The sequence below is a fragment of the Somniosus microcephalus genome, chromosome 8 (assembly GCF_052327205.1).
Source record: "Somniosus microcephalus isolate GS21.2 chromosome 8, FLI_Smic_1.0, whole genome shotgun sequence".
Taxonomy (NCBI): domain Eukaryota; kingdom Metazoa; phylum Chordata; class Chondrichthyes; order Squaliformes; family Somniosidae; genus Somniosus; species Somniosus microcephalus.
This window is the reverse complement of record NC_140994.1, coordinates 179,100,374-179,127,994: the sequence shown is the minus strand read 5'-3', so window position 1 is coordinate 179,127,994 and position 27,621 is coordinate 179,100,374. Positions and strand designations below refer to the sequence as shown.

The 27,621-nt window shown below is 45.0% G+C and overlaps 1 protein-coding gene across 2 annotated transcripts in view; it reads right to left on the bottom strand.

Annotated features, from left to right (window-relative positions):
- Positions 1 to 27,621, bottom strand: part of cpeb4b (cytoplasmic polyadenylation element binding protein 4b) — a 123,819-nt gene that overhangs the window by 32,696 nt on the left and 63,502 nt on the right. Inside the window, exon 4 of one of the 2 annotated variants that reach the window (XM_085995398.1) lies at positions 22,092 to 22,115. The exons of the other annotated variant lie outside the window; for it this stretch is intronic. Within the exon in view, the coding sequence (XP_085851524.1) occupies positions 22,092 to 22,115 (24 nt within the window). The remainder of the gene's footprint in view (positions 1 to 22,091; positions 22,116 to 27,621) is intronic. 2 annotated transcript variants of the gene reach the window in all.

Below are 27,621 nucleotides of genomic sequence, written 5' to 3'. Positions count from 1 at the left end.
TCAGTTTAGGTTTTGATCATTTTTTACTTGTTTAGAATTCAAGGCTATACACAACATACCACTATATTTACCACTTATTAAAAACAATTTTGTGGGCCATGCTGACAAATCACATTTACTAGCCCCGAGAAGGTGGCAATGGGGCCCCTTGAATTTAATCGCAGGATTTTTGGGTTGCTAATTGAGTACCATAACCACTACACTACAGATCATTTGTGAAAGTGCTTCTCTTTCTTTTTTCCTCATCTCCCATGCCTTCAAAAATGATTTAATGGCAGTCATTATAAGCAAGAAAAGAATAGTTTAGACAATTCCATCTTCAATATTACAAAATCTTACCATTACATGTTCTGATTTAAATTCAGAAATACTTAAATTTTGCTGCAGGAAATTTAAAAAATGGATTCTATAAATTTCAAAAATATGTCTATATTGTACTCAGAACATCTGGGTTATTAGTCCAGTACTATAGCCACTACAGTAACATACAGACTTAAGTTTACCTGCATTGATGAATAACTCAAATAACGCTGAGATGTAAAACTGGCGCTATGCAAGTTACCCAAATTTGACCAAACTTCAATAAATCTTTGCGGACAGGGTTTGATAGTATTTACATAAATCATTACATATGTATTTGCCATGTATTTATTTTTCAAAAATTGTATTTACTTTTCTTTCTGCCTTGAAATTATGCAATATAGAAAAAAAATCACAATTAACAGCAACCACAAAATAATTGATTTGCACATTGGATCTTGGGCAATTTCCTCCAACTAAGCTAGTCGTGAATGGTGGTGGACCATTAAACAACTAACGGGAGGAGGAGGCTCCATGAATATCCCCATCCTCAATGATGGTGGAGTCCAGCACGTCAGTGCAAAAGACAAGGCTGATTTGTTTACAACCATCTTCAGCCAGAAGTGCCGAGTGGATGATCCATATCGGCCTCCTCCTGAGGTCCCCACCACCACAGAAGCCAGTCTTCAGCCAATTCGATTCACTCCACGTGATGTCAAGAAATGGCTGAGCGCATTGGATACAGCAAAGGCTATGGACCCCGACAACATCCCGGCTGTCGTGCTGAAGACGTGTGCTCCAGAACTAGCCGCGCCTTTAGCCAAGCTGTTCCAGTACAGCTACAGCACTGGCATCTATTCGACAATGTGGAAAACTACTCGGTTATGTCCTGTCCACAAAAAGCAGGACAAATCCCATCCGGCCAATTACCGCCCAATCAGTCTACTCTCAATCATCAGCAATGTAATGGAAGGTGTCGTCGACAGTGCTATAAAGCGGCATTTGCTCACCAGTGGCCTGCTCACTGATGCCCAGTTTGGGTTCCGCCAGGACCACTCGGCTCCAGACCGCATTACAGCCTCAGTCCAAACATAGACAAAGAAGCTGAATTCCAGAGGTGAGGTGAGAGTGACTGCCCTTAGACATCAAGGCAGCATTTGACCGAGTGTGGCATTAAGGAGCCCCAGTAAAACTGAAGTCAATGGGAATCGGGGGGGGGAAAACGCTCCACTGGCTGGAGTCATACCTAGCACAAAGGAAGATGGTTGTGGCGGTTGGAGGTCAATCATCACAGCCCCAGGACATTGCTGCAGGAGTTCCTCAGGGCAGTGTCCTAGGCCCAACCATCTTCAGCTGCTTCATCAATGACCTTCCCTCCAACACAAGGTCAGAAACGGGGATGTTCGCTGATGACTACACAGTGTTCAATGCCATTTGCGACTCCTCAGATAATGAAGTAGTCCATGCCCACATGCAACAAGACCTGGACGACATTCAGGCTTGGGCTGATAAGTGGCAGGTAACATTCGCACCACACAGGTGCCAGGCAATGACTATCTCCAACAAGCGAGAGTCTAACCACCGCCCCTTGACATTCAATGGCATTACCATCGCCGAATCCCCCACCATCAACATCCTGGGTGTCACCATTGACCAGAAACTTAACTGGACCAGCCACATAAATACTGTGGCAACAAGAGCAGGTCAGAGGCTAAGTATTCTGCGGTGAGTGTCTCACCTCCTGACTCCCCAAAATCTTTCCAGCATCTACAAGGCACAAGTAAGGAGTGTGATGGAATACGCTCCACTTGCCTGGATGAGTGCAGCTCGAACAACACTCAAGAAGTTCGACACCATCCAGGACAAAGCAGCCCACTTGATTGGCACCCCATCCACCACCTTAAACATTAACTCCCTCCACCACCGGCGTACCGTGGCTGCAGTGTGTACCATCCTATACATGCACTGCAGCAACTCGCCAAGGCTTCTTCTGCAGCTCCTCCCAAACCCACGACCTCTATCCCCTCGAAGGACAAGGGCAGCAGGCGCATGGGAACACCACCAGCTCCAAGTTCCCTTCCAAGTCACCATCCTGACTTGGAAGTATATCGGCGTTCCTTCATCGTTGCTGGGTCAAAATCCTGGAACTCCCTCCCTAACAGCACTGTGGGAGTGCCTTCACCACACGACTGCAGCAGTTCAAGAAGGTGGCTCACCGCCACCTTCTCAAGGGCAATTAAGGATGGGCAATAAATGCTGGCCTTGCCAGCGACGCCTACATCTCATGAATGAATTTTTTTTTAAATTCGAGGACCAAGGTCATTGCTTGCGGCTCTCGCCACAAATTCCCTACCTTCACCAGTGACCTCATCCCCTCCCTGGCCACTAAGGCTGAACTAGACTCCTCCCATGCAACCTGGTAATCCTCTGAGCCAGAGCAGAGCTTCAGACTCCATGTTCACTCCATCATCAAGACTGCCAAATTTCACTTTAGCAACATCACCTGTTGCCCCTACCTCAGCCATCTGCCACTGAAACCCTCATACATCCCTTCATCACCTCCAGACTTGATTACTCCAATGCTTTGCGGGCCTGCCTCCCATTCTTCAGTCTCCATAAAGTTCAGCGAAACCAAAATTCTGCTGCTTGTATCCTATACATCACAAAGTCCCACGTGTCCATCACCCTCATCCTTGCTGACCTACATTAGTTCCCCAAAGCCTCTAGTTTAAAATTCTCATCCTTCTGTTTAAATCCTTCTATAGCCTTGCCACACCCCACCTCTGTAACTTCCTCCAGCCCTACAAACCTGCAATCCCCGCACTCTGTTCCTCTTACTTTGACCTCTTGTGCATACCTCCTCCCTTCCATTATACTCCATAATTAGCAGCTGTGCCTTCAGCTGCGTAGGTCCCACCCTCCGGAATTACATTACATACTACCTAGAATTACACAGAAAGTAGAACATGAAAACAGGTCGTTTAGCCCAACCAGTCCTTGTTGGCATTTCTCCTCCACAGGTGCAGTAGTCCTGATCCCACGTGCCCTCTTTGTTCCCATATACCTTTATTCTCTTTTCTTCAACCATTTATCTCACAAATGTTGACCTGACTTCTGTTTAAACCACCAATACCAGTAGTGCATTCCAGTCTCACAACCCTCCGTGTAAAAATAATAGCTCCTACTCTCTGTCTTAAATCTTACATTTAATCTTTTATGTCTCCTCATTTTAGACATTTCATCTGCTGGAAACAGTCTGTTTCTATCTACAGTAAACTCTCGTTTAAACGGCACCTAATTATCCGGAATTCTCTAATAACTGGCAAAATTCAAGTGTAGGTTCAGGAACCCAAAGGTAAGTTTTACTGTATATTTGTGGCTGTGTAACCGGGGTTCTCGTACCTTTTGCCGTATAACCATGGCTCCTGCACCTCTGGTTGTGTAACCGGGTCCCCTGTACCTGTGGCAGTGTAACCGGGGCTCCAGCACTTGTGGCAGTGTAACCGGGGCTCCAGCACTTGTGGCCGTGTAACTGGGGCTCCAGCACTTGTGGCCGTGTAACCGGGACTCCTGCACAAGTGGCCGTGTAACTGGGGTTCCTGCACCTGTGGCCGTGTAACAGGGACTCCTGGATCTGTGGCCGTGTAACAGGGACTCCTGGATCTGTGGCCGTGTAACAGGGACTCCTGGATCTGTGGCCGTGTAACAGGGACTCCTGGATCTGTGGCTGTGTAACAGAGACTGCTGGATCTGTGGCCGTGTAACAGAGACTGCTGGATCTGTGGCCGTGTAACAGGGACTCCTGGATCTGTGGCCGTGTAACAGGGACTCCTGGATCTGTGGCCGTGTAACAGGGACTCCTGGATCTGTGGCCGTGTAACAGGGACTCCTGGATCTGTGGCCGTGTAACAGGGACTCCTGCACTTGTGGCCGTGTAACCGGGGCTCCAGCACCTGCGGCTGTGTAACGGGGCTCTCGTACCTTGATAGGTATACCTCTCCGTTATCCAGAATTTTTAATCAACCGGCACCATCCCGGTCCCGTAGGTGCCGGATACCAAGGAGTTTCCTGTACTCTGTCCCATCTCCATTATTTTATACAATCGCTATTGTGATGAAATATTCCATTCACCACTGCCTATGACTGAGATCGGTTTCAGTGTCATTTCCCTTCCCCCAGACCTCATTGTATTGTGTACTGGAATGTGCTGTATTGTATACTGGAATGTGCTGTGTGTAGGGCTCCGCCCATACCTGGCCCCGTTTGTAAGCTAGCTTCAGTCTGGCCTCAGTCTCCAGAAGGAAGACATCTCTCTCTTACGTGTTACTTTCTAAGTTAATAAAAGCCTTGTTTTTGTTCTGCTAACTTCGAGTCTCGGAATTATTGAGGCACATCAATTTTATTAACTTATTTTTCAACACTATGGATCAACTCCTGAAACCCGAACGTTTGGATTTGGATCAACATGCTCCGGACGCATCAGCACGCTTCGGACACTGGTTTGAGTGTATGGAATTCTTCCTGGACAATTCCGCAGCCGTCAAAGACGCTACGGACGCTGCGAGGATGAGACTCGGAATTCTGCGGAATTGGGTAAGCCACTGGGTTTACCCCCTCATCCAAGACGCCGAGACGTACCTGGCCGCCTGCGACATCTTAAAGGCGCATTACCAGCAGCCTACGAATGAGGTGTATGCTAGGCACCTGCTCGCTACCCGCGCACAGCGACCTGGGGAATCGGTGGAGGAGTTCCTAAGCACCCTGAAAATGCTTGGCAAAGACTGCAAGTGCCGAGATGTAAAAGCCGCAGTGTACACTGACGAGCTTGTTCGCGATGCCTTCATCACAGGCCTCAGCTCCACTTACATCCGGCAAAGACTGCTGGAAAAAATGGGGTTGGACCTGAAACAGGCTGCGGACACCGCGCGATCCCTGGATGTGGCCCAGAGAAACTCGGACGCCTACTCTTCAGCCCGCGCCGTCCACGCCGCCACGTGTGCACCGAGGGTGCCGCCATCTTGGAAGGCATCTTCCCCGCCCGACAGCCCGACACCGGCTGGGCCCCGCTCTCCCCCCAGAAGCCCTACGACAGCCGCGACGCGTCAGGGACCCAACTGCTACTTCTGCGGGCAGCCAAAGCACACCAGAAACCTGTGCCCGGCGAAAGGCACCACCTGCTTTAAGTGCGGTAAGAAGGGGCACTTCGGGAAGGTGTGCAGAGGGAACCCCGCCGGAAAGCCAACCGCCGGAAAACCCGCCACCGCCGCGTGTGCGCCGTGGGAGCGGCCATCTTGGACGCCATCTTGCCCGACCTCGTGGGGTCCGCCATCTTGTGAGCAGACAGCGTGGACGCCATCTTGTATCGATCAGGGCCCTACAGTGGCATCGGTCACAGTGGACCAGACCAGGCCGCACCCGCTATCCAGATCAATGGTGGACATCGAGGTAAACGGGTGCCGGGTTAAATGCTTAATTGACAGTGGAAGCACGGAGAGCTTTATCCACCCAGAACTGGCACAACAACTCTCCCTAAAGGTGGTCCCAGGGTACCATCTCTATGGCTGATAAAACCCAGACATCGACCATTCTGGGTTACTGCACGGTACAATTGTGCGTTAACGGAACTGTATATGATAATTTTAAAGTATTAATCATGAAGAACCTATGTGCGAGCGTGATCTTGGGCCTGGATTTCCAGTGCAACCACCAAAGCATCACGCTCAAGTACGGTGGGTCCCAGCCGCCCCTCACAGTGTGCGGTCTGGCTACCCTGAAGGTAAAGCCGCCTTCGCTATTCGCGAACCTTACCCCTAACTGCCGGCCAATAGCGACCAAAAGCAGGAGGTACAGCTGGGAGGACAGGCGGTTTATCGCGACCGAGGTAGACAGGCTCCTGAAAGAGCGCATTATTGAACGCAGCAACAGCCCGTGGCGCGCCCAAGTGGTAGTGGTAAGGGGTAGCGAGAAGAAACGGATGGTGATCGACTATAGTCAAACGATCAACAGGTACACCCTACTAGACGCCTACCCGCTACCCCGCATATCAGAAATGGTGAACCAAATCGCCCAATACCGGGTGTTCTCCACCATCGACCTCAAGTCAGCGTACCACCAGCTCCCTATCAGACCAGAGGACCGCCCGTACACCGCCTTCGAGGCGAACGGACGCCTCTACCAATTCCTCAGAGTCCCCTTGGGGGTGACGAATGGGGTCTCGGTCTTCCAGAGGGAGATGGACCGCATGGTCGATGACCACCACTTGCAGGCAACCTTCCCCTACCTCGACAACGTCACCATCTGCGGTCACAACCAGCAGGATCACGACTCGAACCTCGAGAGGTTCCTGAAAACCACACAAAAACTCAACCTCACCTACAACGAGGACAAGTGCGTTTACAACACCACGCGCCTCTGCATACTAGGCAGCGTGGTGGAGAATGGGGAAATCGGGCCAGACCCCGACCGATTGCGCCCCCTACGGGAGCTGCCCCTGCCCAACACTCCCAAAGCCCTGAAAAGGTGCCTGGGGTTATTTTCTTATTATTCCCAATGGGTCCCCAACTACTCCGACAAAGCCCACCCCCTCTTGAAAGCATCCTCTTTCCCGCTCTCTGCTGAGGCCCACGCCGCCTTCAAAAGCATTAAGCAGGATATTGAGCGGGCCACGCTACAGGCAGTGGACGAGAACACTCCATTTCAAGTGGAAAGTGATGCGTCTGACTTCGCCTTGGCGACCACCCTCAACCAGGCGGGGCGGCCCGTAGCTTTCTTCTCGAGGACCCTCCAAGGGCCCGAGATCAGACACTCCTCCGTGGAAAAGGAGGCCCAAGCCATCGTGGAGGCAGTGTGCCACTGGCGCCACTACCTAGCCGGCAAACGCTTCACCCTACTTACCGCGTTTATGTTCAATAATAAACAGAGGGGGAAGATTAAAAATGATAAGATTCTTAGGTGGCGGATCGAGCTCTCCACCTTCGAGTACGACATCATTTACCGGCCAGGGGCCCTTAACGAATCCCCTGACGCCCTCTCACGAGGGATGTGTGCCAGCGCCACCGGGGATCGGCTACAGACCCTCCACAACGACCTCTGCCACCCAGGGGTCACGTGGCTGTTCCACTTCATAAAGTCCCGTAACTTACCCTACTCGATTGAGGAAGTTCGGTCCCTGACCAGGAACTGCCGCACTTGCGCTGAGTGCAAGCCTCGGTTCTACCGCCCAAATAGAGCCCACTTAATCAAAGCTACACGGCCCTTTGAGCGGCTCAGCTTAGATTTCAAGGGCCCCCTCCCGTCCGTCGACCGCAATGTTTACTTCCTGAACATTGTGGACGAATACTCCCGGTTCCCATTCGCCTTCCCTTGCCCAGACATGACCAGCGCCACGGTCATTAAATGCCTCAACAGCCTGTTCTGCCTGTTCGGTATGCCGAGCTACATCCATACGGATAGGGGGGCGTCCTTCATGAGTGAAGAGCTACGCCAGTACATGCTGTCCAAGGGGATCGCCACGAGCCGTACCACCAGCTACAACCCCCGGGGTAACGGCCAAGTGGAGCGAGAGAACGGGACAGTATGGAAAGCAGTCACTCTAGCTCTAAGGACCAAGGGCCTCCCTATCTTCCGCTGGCAGGAAGTCCTCTCGGATGTGCTCCATTCGATACGGTCGCTATTGTGTACGGCCACTAATACCACGCCTCATGAACGAATGTTTGTCTTTCCCCAGAAATCCACCTCAGGCGTATCCATGCCGTCATCGCTCTCCACCCCAGGTCCGGTACTCGTGCGAAGGCATGTGAGGGGCCACAAGACGGACCCTCTCGTGGAGCCAGTACACCTACTCCACGCCAACCCCCAATACGCATATGTCCGGCACGCCGACGGAAGGGAGGACACCGTGTCCATAAAAGACGTCGCCCCAGCCGGCATCGACAACAACCACGGCAATAGCGGCGACAACAACCACGGCAATAGCGGCAACGACGATCACAGCAACTCTTACCCACCCACTACTCTTTCATCACCCCCGGAAGAACGCCGACCAACGGCACCCCCACCAACTACCCCTCCAACAACCCTGGCGGCACCCCCGGCAGAGACCCAGGAGGCTACCGGGGACACCCAGCCGACACCCGCAGCACCGCAACAGCCACGTCGGTCGCAGAGGACTATCAAACCCCCGAACAGACTAAATCTATAGAAGGGGTGAATGTGATGAAATATTCCATTCACCACTGCCTATGACTGAGATCGGTTTCAGTGTCATTTCCCTTCCCCCAGACCTCATTGTATTGTGTACTGGAATGTGCTGTATTGTATACTGGAATGTGCTGTGTGTAGGGCTCCGCCCATACCTGGCCCCGTTTGTAAGCTAGCTTCAGTCTGGCCTCAGTCTCCAGAAGGAAGACATCTCTCTCTTACGTGTTACTTTCTAAGTTAATAAAAGCCTTGTTTTTGTTCTGCTAACTTCGAGTCTCGGAATTATTGAGGCACATCAGCTATCAAACCACCCAATAATCACCCCTGTTCTAATAAAAACAACCCTCCATAAAACCATCTTCTCTTCCAACTCCCTCGCCTCTTTCGGCCAAACATTTGGTCACTGCTTCTAATCTCTTTTTTGGTTTGTCTTCTGTTTTACTTACACCGCTGTGAAGCACCTTGGGATGTTTTTCTATATCAACGGTTCTATATGAAAGTTATTGTTTTGATATAAAATAACAAAGTGCTGGAAACACTCAGCAGGTCAGGCAGCATCGAGGAGAGAGAAACAGTTAAGGTTTCGGGTCGAACTCTTCGTCAGAAGGGGTTTTATATGGCTTTCTGAAAAAGCCTTCAATAGGAATCCCACTTCATAATGTTTTGAAATAGAAGTGGCTTACAGGTTTTAATAACAGAATACAATATTCTTAACGCTCATAGCTGCTGAATACAATAGCAATGATTTAGACTTAGAGGAGATTATAGCCTAGGGATTCAAATCTATTATGGGACTGCCTTTATATAGTTCATATCCTCGTGGGATACACAAAACAGGTCCAAACATAACCATATCTGCTTAAAGTTAATGTACTGCATTGTCGTCTTGGCAAAATTCTCCTGAGAACAGTTTTACCAGTGAAAGCGCTGAACGATTCTACCACTTAACAGTTTGTTTATTAATACTTAACCATAATGAACTTCTTGGCCTTTCAAAACATTTTTCCCTTCAAGACAGGATTAGTCTCTTTGCTACAAGACAACGGAGGTAATTAACATAGTTGATAATATTAGTCGTCCTCTTGCCTGGGACATTCAATTCCTTTGGGGGGGGGGGCAAGGGGGGTGGGGAGGAGAAAAAAGAAGAGTATATTTCCCCAAGACACTTCTCAATTTGAAAGCAGCTTGAATAGCACTATTTCTTTGCTATCTGGAAACATCCGGATACATGAAATGAAATCAGAAAAGGTATTATCTTCAGGAAATATTGCTGTTGGCTAATCTGAATTATTGGGATGTGTTTGACTTGTGTAAACTTCAAGAGTTGAAGTTACCAAATATTAGCACCCAAAAAAATATAGAATGGGGTTCCCAACTAATATCACAGTGCCCAATAGATTATTTATATTATAAACTTTATTTTGAACATTAAGTTGCTTTCATATTATACAAAGCCTTTATTTCCACACAGTTGCAACCCCTAAGTAAACTTACCAATTTGTTAAGATGGACAAGGAGAATACGGAGTAAGGGGAGCAGATGTGAGCATATCTTGCACACAACTGGTTTAACCATCCATCATCACATTTGGCTGAACCACATCAAGTGCTTTCAGGCCATACTCTCCTCTACCAAAACCATCCACTACTCCAGGATCGTCCTGGAAAGGAAAGATAATCCACCACTTCTTTTGTCTACTACCAACTGTCTGCTTAAACCTCTCTTCCCTTGTCCCTCTACCCTCACCTCCAACAAGTGCGCAGAGCTCATCTATTTCTTTGTCACTATGATTGAGACCACCTACAGGAAATTTTGTGATATCCGGCACCGACGGGACCGAGCTGTTGCCGTCCCATCAAAACTGCCAGACAAACTAGCGCTAATGTTAAAACATACGGAAGCTTTTGAGCTCCGTATCTAGCAACAAACCCTGTAACAGCTTCTAAACAGTCGGCCATAGCTTGCAAGCGTCTCTGTAGCTAAGCAACAGCTTTAGCTAGACCTTGCAGAGCCTGACTGGTGGAAAAAAAAGCAACGAAAAGAAAAAAACTTACTGAACCGACTCCTGAATTTTGCCGGTGGCTCGAGCATTCCGGACAGTTAACCTCCGGATAAACCAAAGTTTCCCGTATTCAGCTGCTCCCCCCCCCCCCAGTCTCCTTGCTCCCAAAGCCAAATCTCCCCCAGTCTTAAGTCCACATCTTTCTCTCCCATCTCCACTTATACCCTCTTCTCTCCATAAGACCCACCTCCTGCTCCCTTGACCACCATCTTTCCTTCTTTCCCCACCTCAACAGCTGATTGTAAATGGTTCCCTCTTTTCAAGTACTGTCTCCATCTATTTCAAAACTGCCATCATTACTCCCTGCCCCCAAAACAACTTTTGATCCCCATATTCTTCTAACCTCATTTTCCTTTCCCAAATCCATACCCATCTCTCCTGCAACTGCTTGGTTAAATGTCTTCAATCAGGTTGCCACCTTTACTACTGTGCTGAAGCAGCCCTAGCCATAGTAGGCCATTCAGCTCCTCAAGCCCATTCCACCATTAAATTAGATTAGACTGATCTGTAGCTCAAGTTCATTTACCCACCTTTTATTCATATCCCTTGATATCCTTACCTAAAAACAAATCTATCAATCTCAGCCTTCTGGGTGAGGGAATTCCAAATTGCCACAACTCTTTGGCTGAAAGTGCTTCCTCATTGCCCTCGTAAACGACCTAGCTCTAATTTTAGGATTGCGCCCCCGGTTCTGAATTCCCCCACCAGTGGAAATAAAGGTAGATAGAGAAACTATCAAATCCCTTTATCATTTTAAACATCTGAATTAGATCATCCCACAACCTTCTAAACTCAAGAAAATACAAGGCAAGTTTATACAACCTGTCCTCATAACTTAATTTAAGCCCTGGTATAATTATGGGGAATCTGCACTGTATCCCCTCGATGACCAATATATCCTTCCCGAGGTTGGGTGCTCAAAAGTGAACGATACTTCAGATGGGGTTGACCAACTGAAGCTCAACTTCCATCCCTTTGTATTCCAACCCCCTTGCGATAAAGACCAACATTCCACTAGATTGTTTGATTACTTTTTTCACCTGTGCACTAGTTAATGGAATGTTGGCCTTTATCTCAAGGAGGCCGGAATACAAATGTGAGGAAGACACTTCAGTTGTACAGAGCATAGCTCAGACTCTATTTAGAATACTGTGTTCAGTTTTGGGCACCGAACCTCAGGAAAGATATATTTGCCTTGGAAGGGGTGCTGTGTAGGTTTACCAGAATGATATCAGAGCTGAAAGGGTTGAATTATGAGGGGAGATTGCATAAACTGGGGAACTTAAAACAATCACACTCACATCGTGGCTAGCACGTTTAGGGAGTTGGTCACACCGCAGGTAAAGGCTGCACAGGCAGGAAGGGAATGGGTGACCACCAGGCAGAGTAGTAGGCGCAGGCAGGTAGTGCAGGGGTCCCCTGTGGCCATCCCCCTCTCAGATATACCACTTTGGATATTGTTGAAGGAGATGGCTTATCGGGGGAAGGCAGCAGCAGCCAACTTCCTGGCACCATGGGTGGTTCTGCTGCACAGGACGGGAGGAAAAAGACTGGGAGAGCTATAGTGATAGGGGATTCTATTGTAAGGGGAATAGAAAGGCCTTTCTGCGGCCGCAAACGAGACTCCAGGATGGTATGATAGCAAAATACTGCAGATGCTGGAAATCTGAAATAACAACAGAAAATGCTGGAAAAACTCAGCAGGCCAGGCAACATCCGTGGAGAGAAATTAGAATCGACGTTTCGGGTCTAACCCTTTTTCAAAACTGGAAAGGAAATGAAATAGATCGAAAGGCAGGGCTGGGGAGGGAACAAAAGAAGTGAATAGACATTAAGAGGTATTCAAAACAAGACGAGATGGTGATAGGACTAGTAAAGAGACAAAAGACGGCTCAGATTAGGTGTGAAATGTACTGGCAGAATGAGAGACAGCTGCCATGTAAAAAAAAAAAGGGGGGTGGGAGGAGGGAAAACCCAAAACAAAGGGGTGGGAAAAAAAAATTTAAGTAAAAGTGATAGGGGCCAAGGTTATGATCTGAAATTGTTGAACTCGATATTGAGTCCGGAAGGCTGCAAAGTGCCTAATCAGAAGATGAGGTGCTGTTCCTGGAGTTTACGTTGAGCTTCCATGGAACAATGCAAGAGGCCAAGGACGATGAGGTCCGAGTGGGAATGGAGCGGTGAATTAAAATAACAGGCGACTGGAAGCTTGGGGTCAGTCTGACACAGATTGAACACAGTATTCTAAATAGAGTCTGAGCTATGCTCTGTACAACTGAAGTGTCTTCCTCACATTTGTATTCCGGCCTCCTTGAGATAAAGGCCAACATTCCATTAACTAGTGCACAGATGAAAAAAGTAATCAAACAATCTAGTGGAATGTTGGTCTTTATCGCAAGGGGGTTGGAATACAAAGGGATGGAAGTTGAGCTTCAGTTGGTCAACCCCATCTGAAGTATCGTTCACTTTTGAGCACCCAACCTCGGGAAGGATATATTGGTCATCGAGGGGATACAGTGCAGATTCCCCATAATTATACCAGGGCTTAAATTAAGTTATGAGGACAGGTTGTATAAACTTGCCTTGTATTTTCTTGAGTTTAGAAGGTTGTGGGATGATCTAATTCAGATGTTTAAAATGATAAAGGGATTTGATAGTTTCTCTATCTACCTTTATTTCCACTGGTGGGGGAATTCAGAACCGGGGGCGCAATCCTAAAATTAGAGCTAGGTCGTTTACGAGGGCAATGAGGAAGCACTTTCAGCCAAAGAGTTGTGGCAATTTGGAATTCCCTCACCCAGAAGGCTGAGATTGATAGATTTGTTTTTAGGTAAGGATATCGAGGGATATGAATAAAAGGTGGGTAAATGAACTTGAGCTACAGATCAGTCTAATCTAATTTAATGGTGGAATGGGCTTGAGGAGCTGAATGGCCTACTATGGCTAGGGCTGCTTCAGCACAGTAGTAAAGGTGGCAACCTGATTGAAGACATTTAACCAAGCAGTTGCAGGAGAGATGGGTATGGATTTGGGAAAGGAAAATGAGGTTAGAAGAATATGGGGATCAAAAGTTGTTTTGGGGGCAGGGAGTAATGATGGCAGTTTTGAAATAGATGGAGACAGTACTTGAAAAGAGGGAACCATTTACAATCAGCTGTTGAGGTGGGGCAAGAAGGAAAGATGGTGGTCAAGGGAGCAGGAGGTGGGTCTTATGGAGAGAAGAGGGTATAAGTGGAGATGGGAGAGAAAGATGTGGACTTAAGACTGGGGGAGATTTGGCTTTGGGAGCAAGGAGACTGGGGGGGGGGGGGGAGCAGCTGAATACGGGAAACTTTGGTTTATCCGGAGGTTAACTGTCCGGAATGCTCGAGCCACCGGCAAAATTCAGGAGTCGGTTCAGTAAGTTTTTTTCTTTTCGTTGCTTTTTTTTCCACCAGTCAGGCTCTGCAAGGTCTAGCTAAAGCTGTTGCTTAGCTACAGAGACGCTTGCAAGCTATGGCCGACTGTTTAGAAGCTGTTACAGGGTTTGTTGCTAGATACGGAGCTCAAAAGCTTCCGTATGTTTTAACATTAGCGCTAGTTTGTCTGGCAGTTTTGATGGGACGGCAACAGCTCGGTCCCGTCGGTGCCGGATATCACAAAGTTTCCTGTAAATGGTGGAGCAGGCTCGAGGGGCCGAATGGCCTACTCCCGCTCCTATCTTCTAGGTTTCTTTGGGGCGGCTGCAGGGTATTCTGGAGGGGGAGGGTGAACAACCAGTTGTCGTGGTGCATATAGGTACCAACGATAGAGGTAAAAAATGGGATGAGGTCCTAAAACCTGAATATAGGGAGTTAGGAGGTAAATTTAAAAAATAGGACCTCAAAAGGTAGTAATTTCAGGTTTGCTACCAGTGCCACGTGCTAGTCAGATTAGAAATAGAAGGATATTTCAGATGAATACGTGGCTAGAGGAATGGTGCAAGGGGGAGGGATTCAAATTCCTGGGACATTGGAACTGGTTCTGGGGGAGGTGGGACCAGTACAAACTGGACGGGTTATACCTGGGCGGGACCGGGACCGATGTCCTAGGGGGAGTGTTTGCTAGTGCTGTCGGGGAGGGTTTAAACTAAAATGGCAGGGGGTTGGGAACCTGTGCAGGGAGACAGAGGAAAGGGAAACAAGGATAGAAACAAAAGACAGGATGGAGAAAAGCAAAAGTGGAAGGCAGAGATATCAAGGGTGTAAATCAAGCAGGGTCACAGTAAATAATAATTCTAAAAGGACTAAGTGTTAAAAAACAAACCTGAAGGCTTTGTGTCTTAATGCGAGGAGCATTCGTAGCAAGGTGGATGAATTAGCTGCGCAAATAGATGTAAACGGATATGATGTAATTGGAATTACGGAGACATGGCTCCAGGGTGACCAAGGCTGGGAATTCAACATCCAGGGGTATTCAATATTCAGGAAGGACAGGCAAAAAGGAAAAGGAGGTGGGGTAGCATTGCTGGTTAAAGAGGAGATTAACACAATAGTAAGGAAGGATATTAGCTCTGATGATGTGGAATCTGTATGGGTAGAGCTGAGAAATACCAAGGGGCAGAAGACGTTAGTGAGAGTTGTATACAGACCCCCAAACAGTAATGCTGAGGTTGGGGATGGCATTAAATGGGAAATTAGAGACGCATGCAATAAGGGCACAGCAGTTATCATGGGTAACTTTAATCTACATATAGATTGGGCTAACCAAATTAGTAACAATACTGTGGAGGAGGAATTCCTAGAGTGTATACAGGATGGTTTCCTGGACCAATATGTCGAGGAACCAACTAGAGATCAGGCCATCTTAGACTGGGTATTATGTAATGAGAAAGGATTAATTAGCAATGTTGTTGTGCGAGGCCCCTTGGGGAGGAGTGATCATAATATGATAGAATTTTTCATTAAGATGGTGAGTGAAGTACAGGAAACTTTGAGTTATCCGGAGGCGAACCATCCGGCAAGCTGGAGCCACCGGCAAAAATCAGGAGCCGTTTTTTATTCTTTTCGTTTGTTTTCTTTGCTTTTTTTCCCCCCAGTCAAGCACTGCAAGGTTTGTAGCTATAGCAACAGCTTTAGCTACAGACGCTTGCAGCTGCACCCGACTGTTTAGAAGCTGTTGCTAAGCAACAGTGTTTGTTGTCAGATATGGAGGCTCCGTATCTTTCAACATTAACTCTGGAATGTCCGGCAGTTTTGAGGGAACGGAAGCAGCTCGGTCCCGTCGGTGCCGGATAGCACAAATTTTCCTGTAGTTGACTCAGAGAATAGGGTCCTGAATTTAAATAAAAGGAAACTACGATGGTATGAGGCGCGAGTTGGTTAGGATGGATTGTGGAACGTTACTTAAAGGGTTGACGGTGGATAGGCAATGGCAAACATTTAAAGATCGCATGGATGAACTACAGATTTTGTTCATCCCAGTTTGGCATAAAAAAAACAAAAAAGGTGACTCAACCGTGGCTAACAAGGGAAATTAGGGATAGCATAAGATCCAAGGAGAGGACATATAAATTGGCCAGGAAAAGCAGTAAACCTGAGGATTCGGAGCAGTTTAGGATTCAGCAAAGGACGACAAAGGGATTAATTAAGAGGGGGAAAATAGAGTATGAGAGTAAGCTTGCATGGAACATAAAAACTGACTGTAAAAGCTTCTATAGATATGTGAAGAGAAAAAGATTGGTGAAAACAAGCGTAGGTCCCTTGCAGTCAGAATCAGAGGAATTTATAATGGGGAACAAAGAAATGGCAGACCAATTAAATACATACTTTGGTTCTGTCTTCACAAAAGAGGACACAAATAACCTTCCAGAGATTTCAGGGAACATAGGGTCTAATGAGAGGGAGGAATTGAAAGAAATCAGTATTTGTAGGGAAATAGTGTTAGGGAAATTGACGGGATTGAAAGCCGATAAATCCCCAGGGCCTGATAATCTACATCCTAGGGTACTTAAGGAAGTGGCCCTCGAAATAGTAGATACACTGCTGGTCATCTTCCAAAATTCTATAGACTCTGGAATAGTTCCCATGGATTGGAGGGTAGCTAATGTAACCCCACTATTTAAAAAAGGTGGTAGAGAGAAAACAGGGAATTAAAGACCAGTAAGTCTGACATCGGTAGTGGGGAAAATGCTAGAGTCCATTATAAAAGATGTAATAGCAGAGCACTTGGAAAACAGTGACAGGATCGGACAAAGTCAACATGGATTTACAAAAGGTAAATCATGCTTGACTAATCTACTGGAATTTTTTGTGGATGTAACTGATAGAATAGATAAGGGAGAACCAGTGGATGTGGTGTATTTGGACTTTCAGAAGGCTTTCGATAAGGTCCCACATAAGAGAGTGGCGTGGAAAGTTAAAGCACATGGGATTGGGGGTAAGGTACTGACTTGGATAGAGAACTGGTTGGCAGACAGGAAGCATAGAGTTGGAATAAACAGGTATTTTTCCGAGTGGCAGGCAGTGACTAGTGGGGTACCGCAGGGATCGGTGCTAGGACCCCAGCTATTCACAATATATATATAAATGATCTAGACGAGGGAACTAGATGGAATATCTCCAAGTTTGCAGACGACACAAAGCTGGGTGGGCGTGTGTGCTGTGAGGAGGATGCAGAGAAACTCCAGTAGGATTTGGACAGGTTGGGTGATTGGGCAGATGCAGTATAATGTGGATAAATGCGAGGTTATCCACGTTGGTGGCAAAAGCAGGAAGACAGATTATCTGAACGGCAATAGATTGGGAAAAGGGGAAGTGCAATGAGACCTGGGTGTCCTTGTGCACCAGTCGCTAACGGTAATCATACAGGTGCAGCAGGCGGTTAAGAAGGCAAATGGTATGTTGGCCTTCATAGCGAGAGGATTTGAGTACAGGAACAAGGATGTCTTGCTGCAGTTGTACAGGGCCTTGGTGAGACCACACCTTGAGTACTGTGTGCAGTTTCGGTCGCCTTATCTGAGGAAGGATGTTCTTGCCATGGAGGGAGTGCAGCGAAGATTCACCAGACTGATACCTGGGATGGCAGGAATGACATATGAAGAGAGATTGGGTCGATTAGGCTTATATTTGCTAGAGTTCAGAAGAATGAGAGGGGATCTCATTGAAACTTATAAAATTCTAACAGGACTAGAAAGACTAGATGCAGGAAGGATGTTCGCGATGGCAGGGGAGTCCAGAACCAGGGGTCACAGTCTAAGGATAAGGGGTAAGCCATTTAGGACTGAGATGAGGAGCAATTTCTTCACCCAGACAGTGGTGAACCTGTGGAATTCTCTACCACAGAAGGCAGTTGAGGCCAACTTATTAAATATATTCAGGAAGGAATTAGATATATTTCTTAAGGCTAAGGGGATCAAGGGATATGGGGAGAAAGCAGGGACTGGGTGCTGAATTTGGATGATCAACCATGATCTCATTAAATGGCAGAACAGGCTAGAGGGGCCAAATGGCCTACTCCTGCTGCTATCTTCTATGTTTCTATGTTAGAGAAAAAGTACTAGGCAAACTAATGGCACTAATGGTGGACAAGTATCCTGGACCCAATGGCCTGCATCCTAGAGTCTTAAAAGAGGTGGCTGCAGAGATAGTGGATGCATTGATTGTAATCTACCAAAATTCCTTGGATTCTGGAGCGGTCCCAGTGGACTGGAAACCCGCAAATGTAACGCCCCTATTTAAGAAAGGAGGGAGCCAGAAAGCAGGCAACTATCGACCAGTTAGCCTAACATCCGTCTTTGGAAAAATACTGGAGTCCATCATTAAAAAAGTGGTAGCAGGACATTTAGAAAATCATAACAGTCAAGCAGAGTCAGCATGGTTTTATGAAAGGGAAGTCATGTTTGACAAATTTGCTGGAGTTCTTTGAGGATGTAACGAGCAGGGTGGATAAAGGGGAACTAGTAGAGGTCATGTATTTGGTAAGGTGCCAAATGAAAGGTTGTAAGAGCTCACGGGGTTGGGGGTAATATATTAGCATGGATAGAGGATTGGCTAACTAACAGAAAAGAGAGAGTCTGAATAAATGGATCATTTTCAGGTTGGCAAACTGTAACTAGTGGTGTGCCACAGGGATCAGTGCGGGGGCCTCAACTATTTACAATCTATATTAATGACTTGGATGAAGGGACCGAGTGTAGTGTAGCCAAATTTGCTGCTGATACAAAGATAGGTGGGAAAGCAAATTGTGTGGAGGACGCAAAGAAACTCCAAAGGGATATAGGTAGGCTAAGTGAGTGGGCAAAAATCTAGCAGATGGAGTATAATGTAGGAAAATGCGAGGTTATCCACTTTGGTAGGAAAAATAAAAAAGCAAATTATTTAAATGGGGAGAGATTACAAAATGCTGAGGTAGAGGGGGATCCTTGTACATGAATCACAAATAGTATGCAGGTACAGCAAGTAATTCGGAAGGCAAATGGAATGTTGGCCTTTATTGCAAAAGGAATGGAGTATAAAAGTAGGGAAGTCCTGTTACAACTGTACACAGTGTTGGCGAGACCACACCTGGAGTACTGGGTACAGTTTTGGTCTCCTTATTTAAGGAAGGATATACTTGCATTAGAGGTAGTTCAAAGAAGGTTCACAAGGTTGATTCCAGAGATGAAGGGGTTGTCTTAGGAATAAAGGTTGAGCCTATACTCAGAGTTTAGAAGAATGAGGGGGATCTTATTGAAACATAAAATTCTGACAGGGTAGATGCAGAGAGGATGTTTCCCCTCATGGGGGAAATCTAGAACTAGGGGGCATAATTTCAGAATAAGGGGGCTCCCATTTAAAATGGAAATGAGGAGGAATTTCTTCTCAGAGGGTCGTGAATCTTTGGAATTCTCTTCCCCAGAGAGCTGTGGGGGCTGGGTCATTGCATATATTTAAGGTGGCGATAGACAGATTTTTGAATGGTAAGGGAGCGAAGGGTTATGGGGAGCGGGCAGAGAAGTGGAGTTGAGGCCAAGATCAGATTAGCTTTGCTCTTATTGAATGGCGGAGCAGGCTCGAGGGGCCAAATGACCTACTCCTGCATCTTATGTTCTTATATTCCCTTGAGTGTAGAAGGTTAAGGGGTAATCAAATTGAGGTCTTTAAAATGATTACAGGATTTGAGAGGAGAGAGATAGAGAAACTATTTCCTCTGGCGGGGGAATACAGAAAAGGGAGTATAATCTTAAAATTAGAGAAATTATAGAAAATGGAAGACACATTGGGGAGGTGTATATAAAGGTTACTTTCTCACATCCATTTCCTCCTGGCCATCGTGCGCCTTGAATTATGATGTACTTGTTTGGCTACATGCACTGTAGAATTCTAAAATTTGACAGCGATCTGGGCCCACAAGAGATAGTGAATAGCTTTGATGTTACCATCATTTTAAGTGGGGAGTCTTTCGTAACTACTTTTTTCTAAAAATTTCACATCTCAGTTTGAAATAGGAAGGCCCAGTAGATTCTGTTGGGAAGTGAACCATGGCCTACACAGGCAGAATAAGGTGGCTAGGCAACCTTTTTAGGTTATACCATTTTGGTTACCCTCTTACAAATACAGCTTCTATTGGTAACTTTAAATCAAGGAGAATTCACTGCTGGTGTTCATTTGCATTGTACAGATATAAAAGTTAATTTTATTCTCCTTACCCAATAGGCAGAGAAATGGCCATTTATACACCTCAAATACAGGATGCTGCAATAACAGCAGTGAGTTAGTGGTCTTATTTTGAGTTTGAAAAATGATAATGGATATCTCAGTGAATTACAAAGATCAATGAATACCAGGGATTGATTACCATCTTCAAATAGTCAAAGTCAAACTGCAAGAGTGATGGTCTTGGTGCACACCAGTCATTAAAACAGAAATTAAATTTACAGCTTCTGATTATTCTTTGGCGTCATTTTTAAAAGCATATATCGTGGAGATTGATTTTATTGCATATTTTTTGCCAGCAGCTGTTGCCATCACTGGGCATTCTTGATGGATGACAATGGATAGAAAGATTATGACAATCCCTAAATTTATCAAGAACATCACAGCTGATTACCAGAAAATAGAGTCTACGTTTAAAGACCAACACAAAACCTGCTTCTAGAAGTCAAGATTAACTACCGAATTCACCTAGAGTATTTATATAATGCATTTGGAATTTTTTAATGCAAAATTCATTTGGCATTGATTTTGCTGTAGTTGCAATGGCATGGAGGTAATTAATGAATATCTTGCTGCCAGCAAAAAAAAAATATTTTCTTGCTTTTCACTTCAATAACTTCACACAGGTTATGAAAAAGTGCTTTGAATGGCAATTATACTGCTGGTAGTGAATTCCTGCTCCTTTAAAAGATATCAGATGTAGTATAGCTTGAACTGTGAATTAGAGGAAAAAGTCACTTAATCACTGTAATTACAGACATGTCATAAGTGGAAACCTAAATCTGCAATTCTATTTGGTCTACATTTTCCTTACAATGTTGCAGATACAATGGAAAAATATTTTCCAAGTGTTGAAAAATGAGATTTTAATAAACTACTATACATTCACAGAACACAAATGTTGGCTATTCACAGAGATGAGGACAACTTGGTTTGCCTTTGTTCTTGTAACAAGGGTAGTTTACTTTGTGAAATGAACCAGCAGAAGAGATCATGAAGGAAGTTATCATCGAAGCAAAGTTGTTTCAAGGAATGGCAATTGTAAAAACCAGCCCCAAAGGATGAAGCATTTGAGACAGAAGATGTTTTCATGTGGAGATGAACAACCACACAGGTAAGATTTTTTTCCCCATATTGGTCACAGCCCCACATGTAGTAGGGACAGTTAGTGAAATGTTAATGAAGGTAACCTGTCTGCAAAATATCACTGAGTGATTCATTAATAATACACAGAACAAAAAGTAACATCCATGAAGTAGCGAGGCAGTTTATTAGAACATTAAATCAAGTGAAAGCCATCTATTATAGTTGTATGGTTAAACATGCCCAATAGGGATCCAAAATTGTTAAAATTAAAACCACACCAACTGGTGCTCGCACCAAACTTAAAGGGCAACTTTTCAATGTTTAATTGGAAGTAGCTCAGTAGGCTCCTGAACAAACCAAGCTGAAACTGGGTAGCAAGGATTGCTTTAAACTGTTTCCAATCAAAGTGTGCCTGAAATGACTCTCCTGTATGGTTATCAAGCTGAATCATAATCCAACATTTATTAAATATGATAATTCCGTAGTCAATAGACTGAGGAAAACATGAAGCCAGCTTTGTGCATCTCAAAAAATAAAAAGCAGAGGTCTAGAATGAAATATAATGTACAATGAAAGCATGATATGCAATTGAATATAAAAGTCTAAATAAAATATTGCAGTTACATAAGGCATTTCATGTTGAACCTTCTCAAAAGTACTTCACATAAGGAATTACTTTGTTTTAAAGTGCTGTGACTTATGTATAAAAAATGTAACATGACTAAATTACAGGCCCATTGTGCTGAAGTACTATACTATGAATACACTGTAGTAATTTTTCATAGTTTTACCTCGCCTTCGCCCATATGTCCTTGCTGCATGTAAACAGAAAGAAAACACTTTTCAATGATAGGAGATAAATTTATTTCCTTTATCACACCCATGTAGAAAAAGCAATGCACAGACTGTGGTTTATGTCATGGAAACACAATTAAAATTAGTTTCAACCCGTGTCTTCAAAGGAAAGGGTGCAATTTAAAAGGCTACCACTTTAGTGAAAAAAATACCTAATGTTAATACTGAAAACCCCATCAGCCATCTATTGTGGTATTGGCAAGGACGTAATGCCAAATTACCAACAACTTCTTCAATCGTATAGTTACGAGACAACCATTCTTGAAAAAATTGTTTATAAAGAGGGAGGGACAAAGGAAGACAGGATAAAGTGTACAGTTGATAAAGTAAAAGATGACTTATGAGCAATTAATTACAGCAAATTCCTCCTTGCTGTTTTGAGTTATAAAACAGCACATTAGTCTACCAGCTATAAAAGTTACAACTCTCATACTAGTCATCTAAATTAAACCAGTACACAAGTCTCAGCCCTAGCTAGCAAATCGTAAAACACAGCATGAATCAGTAACCCATTTGCTGAAATTTACAGTACTTTTAAAAAAACATTCTAGGATCGGGCATCACAAATTGCCCTGAGAAGGTGGTGATGGACTGCTGCAGCCCGTGTGGTGAAGATGCTCCCACAATGTTGTTAGGTAGCGAGTTCCAGGATTTTGACACAACGACGAAGGAACATCAATGTATGTCCAAATCAGGATGTGGGACCTGGAGCAAAACATGGAAGCGATGTTGTTCCAATGCACCTGCTGCCCTTTTCCTTCTAGCTGGTGGAGGTTGTGCCGAAGAAATCTCGGTGAGTTGCTGCAGTGCATCATGTAGATAGCATACACTGCAGCCACAGTAAGCTGGTGGCAGGTGGAGTGGATATTTAAGTCAGTGGATGGGGTGCCGATCAAGTTGACTGCTTTGTCCTGGATAGTGTTACGTTTGAGTGTTGGAGCTGCACCCATCCAGGCAAGTGGAGAGTACAGTATCCCATCACACTCCTTACCTGTGCCTTGCAGGGTGTGGAGAGACAAGGAGTCAGGAGGTGAGCCAATAGCCACAGAATACTCAGGCCTGCTCTACTAGCCACAGAAATTATATACATAAGCTTGGCCCAAAAGCAGAGAGCACAAGCCTGTCTAATTCATGCTGTGCATTATTATATTTTAAATATTGACCTGAAAGGCTCTATAAACTGCCAACTAGTCAATCAGTCTTGAACATGTTCATGCCCTTGACTGTGCACACTGTACAGTATGTATTGTATCTAATCTCAGCTATGCTGTTCATATAGGAGATCTCAATTAATCTCCTGAGGATTTAAAAGCAGTACAGCAAAAGAGGTTATATCAGACTGTCAGCTGCATGAGGACTTCCAATTAACAATGCTGTTTCTTGGGAGTAAAATTAATGGCTCATAGAAAATTTTACATTGGGGGGGGGGGGTTTAAAAATATACCAATGCTGCACAAGGGAAAGGAGTGCTGGTGTAAAAAGGATGGGGTATTTAAGACCGCAGCTCATAAATTTGTTTGATGCAATAATTCAGGTTAAAGCTGATCCTGTCCTGTAACAAGTGGTTAAGTTCACATATACTACAAATGTGTACATCTTTGATTTTAGTACTATCCTTCCAGGCTTATTATTTGTAAATTGCAGTGGACAGTTTTCAATTTGCATAAAATTTCAAGTTATTGTATGTTTCAAATATTGATAAATTAAATTCAAAATAAATTACCAGAGAAAACTAAAAAGTATATTATTGGTCTACTACATAACTTGATATTCAAATAAAATTAGGGCAGAATTTTTACTAGTCAAACTTTGGAATAGTTGGTTTAAGAAAAAAAAATCTGTACATCTCATTTCCATGCAGGAATAGACCAGATACGATTGAGTAAAGGAAGTGGTTTTGTTTAAGAAAAGGCTTTGTAGGGGAAAAACATTCCCAATAGTAAATCACCTTCACTGGCAGAAAAATATGAAGTTGCCCCTCCAATAATTGGAAAAATTAAAAGGGTTAAGGCTCCTAGATAGATAGCGCAAAAGGACTTCCTATAGAATCAGAGGTTTACAGAACAGATAATGATTCAATGCATCGTGTCTGTGTTGGTTCTTTGCTAGAGCAATCCAAAACTAAACCCACTGACCTGCGCTCTTCCTACAGGCCTGTATTGTCCACTGTTTCAAATATTGATCCAATGTTCTCTTAGAAGATACAAATGGTCTCCCTCAACCATTCCCTGTGGCAGAGCACTCCATGCCCCTACAAGTCACTGCATGAAAAATTTTCTCCTAACCTCGCTCCTCACAAATTTTAAATTAATGGTCCCTCATCACTGACTTCTGAACTATAGGAAATAGTCTTTCCATATTGACTATTACAACCTTCCATAAATCTCAAGCCTTTTTGCTCCAGTGAAAAAAAGTGCCAGTATCTTGAGTCTTTCCTCATAACTATAGTTTCCCATCCCTGGTATCATTCTGATAAATCTACAATGTTAACTGAGTGCACCGTGAGCAGAGTGGGAAGTTTAGAATTTGTAAGTCGTGGGTGAGTGGGCAAGACTGAAATTTAGTCTTAACATTTAGAATTTAACTGAGAACTTTAAAAACTGAAAGGCAGTTAACAATCAATCAGCTGAAAGTTCTTTTGAAGGGTCATCGACCTGAAACGTTAACTCTGTTTCTCTCCACAGATGCTGCCTGGCCTGCTGAGTATTTCCAGCATTTTCGGTTTTGATTTCAGATTTCCAGCTTTTGTTGTAGCTATAAGTTCTTGCCTGAATTTACTGTAATTACTGTGAGCTGGAAGCTGACTGAGCAGTTGTAACTTGGGTGTAGCTCAAAAGGTGTTTTAAATTCGGAGATTTCTGCTAAGGCATGGAGCATAACCACAGATCTCAAGGTTAACTGAGTGCATCATGAACAAAGTGGAAAGTTTAGAATTTGGAGAGAGTAGGAAATTGGTGCAGAGGGGGAAGTAGGTGATTCCATTTGCCTTCAACACTTGTAGTGGTTTGTGCAAGCTTGAGGCAGTAAGTAGAGCAGCAGATTTAAACAGCATGCGAAAGCCGGCAGCAGGCGAGCCTATCAGGTGATAAGAGCTGCAGACACCAGACAAACCGAGGGGAAAAACTCAAAGTAACGTTGTAGTCAGTGCAGAGTGTGGAGCAGCGTGGGTAAGTAACAGATAAGTATTATGTTTAGAGGTTAATGTTTGCATTTTGGTGTTAGCTAAACAGTTAAATAGCCTTAAAACTAAAAAAACCTAAATAAACATCATCTATAAATAAATATAAACGAAGAGGCAGAGCAGGTTGTGTGTCTGGTCTGCAGAATGTGGGATTTGTGGACAGCGAGACTGTCCCATGCGAACATAAGTAGCAGGAGTAGGCCATACGGCTCCTCGGGCCTGCTCCGCCATTCAATAGGATCATGGCTGATCCGAACCTAGACTCACGTCCACTTCCCTGCCCGCTCCCCGTAACCCCTAATTCCCTTATCTGCTAGGAAACTGTCTATCTCCGTTTTAAATTTATTTAATGTCGCAGCTTCCACAGCGCTCTGGGGTAGCAAATTCCATAGATTTACTACCCTCTGAGTGAAGAAGTTTCTCCTCATCTCAGTTTTGAAAGGGCAGCCCCTTATTCTAAGATTATGCCCCCTAGTTCTAGTCTCACCCATCAGTGGAAACATCCTCCCCGCATCCACCCGATCAAGCCCCCTCACAATCTTATATGTTTCGATAAGATCACCTCTCATTCTTCTGAATTCCAATGAGTAGAGGCCCAACCTATTCAACCTTTCCTCATACGTCAACCCCCTCATCTCCGGAATCAACCGAGTGAACCTTCTCTGAACTGCCTCGAGAGCAAATATATCTTTTCTTAAATATGGAAACCAAAACTGTACGCAGTATTCCAGGTGTGGCCTCACCAGTACCCTGTATAACTGAAGCAAGACTTCCCTGCTTTTATACTCCATCCCCCTTGCAATAAAAGCCAAGATTCCATTGGTCTTCCTGATCACCTGCATACTAACCTTCTGTGTTCCATGCACCAGGACCCCCAGATCTCTTTGTACTGTAGCACTTTGCAGTTTCTCTCCATTTAGATAATAACTTGCTCTTTGATTTTTTCTGCCAAAGTGCATAACCTCACACTTTCCAACATTATATTCCATCTGCCAAATTTCTGCCCACTCACTTAGCCTGTCTATGTCCTTTTGCAGGTTTTTTTACATCCTCCTCACTCACTGCTTTCCCTCCCATCTTTGTATCGTTGGCAAACTTGGATATGTTGCACTCAGTCCCTTCCTCCAAATCGTTAATATAGATTGTAAAGAGTTGGGGTCCCAGCACTGACCCCTGCGGAACACCACTAGTTATTGATTGCCAACCCGAGAATGAACCATTTATCCTAACTCTCTGTTTTCTGTTAGATAGCCAATCTTCCACCCATGCCAGTATATTACCCTCAATCCCGTGATTTTTTATCTTGTGCAGTAATCTTGTGTGGCACCATGTCAAATGCCTTTTGGAAGTCCAAATACACCACATCCACTGGTTCCCCTTTATCCACCCTGTTTGTTACGTCCTCAAAGAATTTGAGCAAATTTGTCAAACATGACTTCCACAGTAGATGTCTCTGCCTCGAATCTCTCTGGCTCAGAGTCATTGAGCGGAGTGCGAGTTTGACACATAAGGGAGGGGCGGGGGGGAGGATTATCTGGACAGCTTGCTCCAGACCTCAGTCACACCTTGTAGAGGTGCACGATCAGAATGGGGTTGGTGTGGCCGATAGTGTACAGAGTAAGGGGAACCCAAGTGAGATAGAGAACGATGATCCACAGAAACGAATCCTATCCAACAGGCACAATGTACTAGCTACTTGTGAGGATAAGGATGAAGACTGTTAGATGGACAGCCAGAATGCTGACAATGGCACCTTGGAGTAGGAGGCTGTCCAAAGGTTTGGGGGGGGGGGGGGGGGGGGAGGGGAAGAAATGTAATGTGGTAGATGTTGGGGAATCTATAATTGGGGGGACAGATAGCATCCTTTTAAGCAGGATCCAGAGTCCCACATGGTATGTTGCCTACCTGGTGCCAGGATGAGGGACATCTCAAACCAGCTTGAAAGGATATTGGAGAGGGAGGGGCAGGATCCAGTCATTTTGGCCCATGTTGGGACCAACAATATAGGAAAGAGTAGGTAAGAGGTCCTGTTCAGAGTAGCAGGAACTACTGGGGGGGGGGGGGGGGGGGTAGGGAAAGAGAGAGAGGAGTGGCACTCAGGTGGAAAAGGTAGTATAAATAATAATTCTAAACCAAAGGAAGAGAGTAGAGTAATAGTCAGAAATTGTGCATTAGGCACTACAGGTAGAGGGAAACTAAAAGATGTAAAATAATTAAATCAGGAGAGAGAGAAATAAGAAATGCGAGAAAAACAACTTTAAAGCAGGACAGGCTAGGGTGTGTGG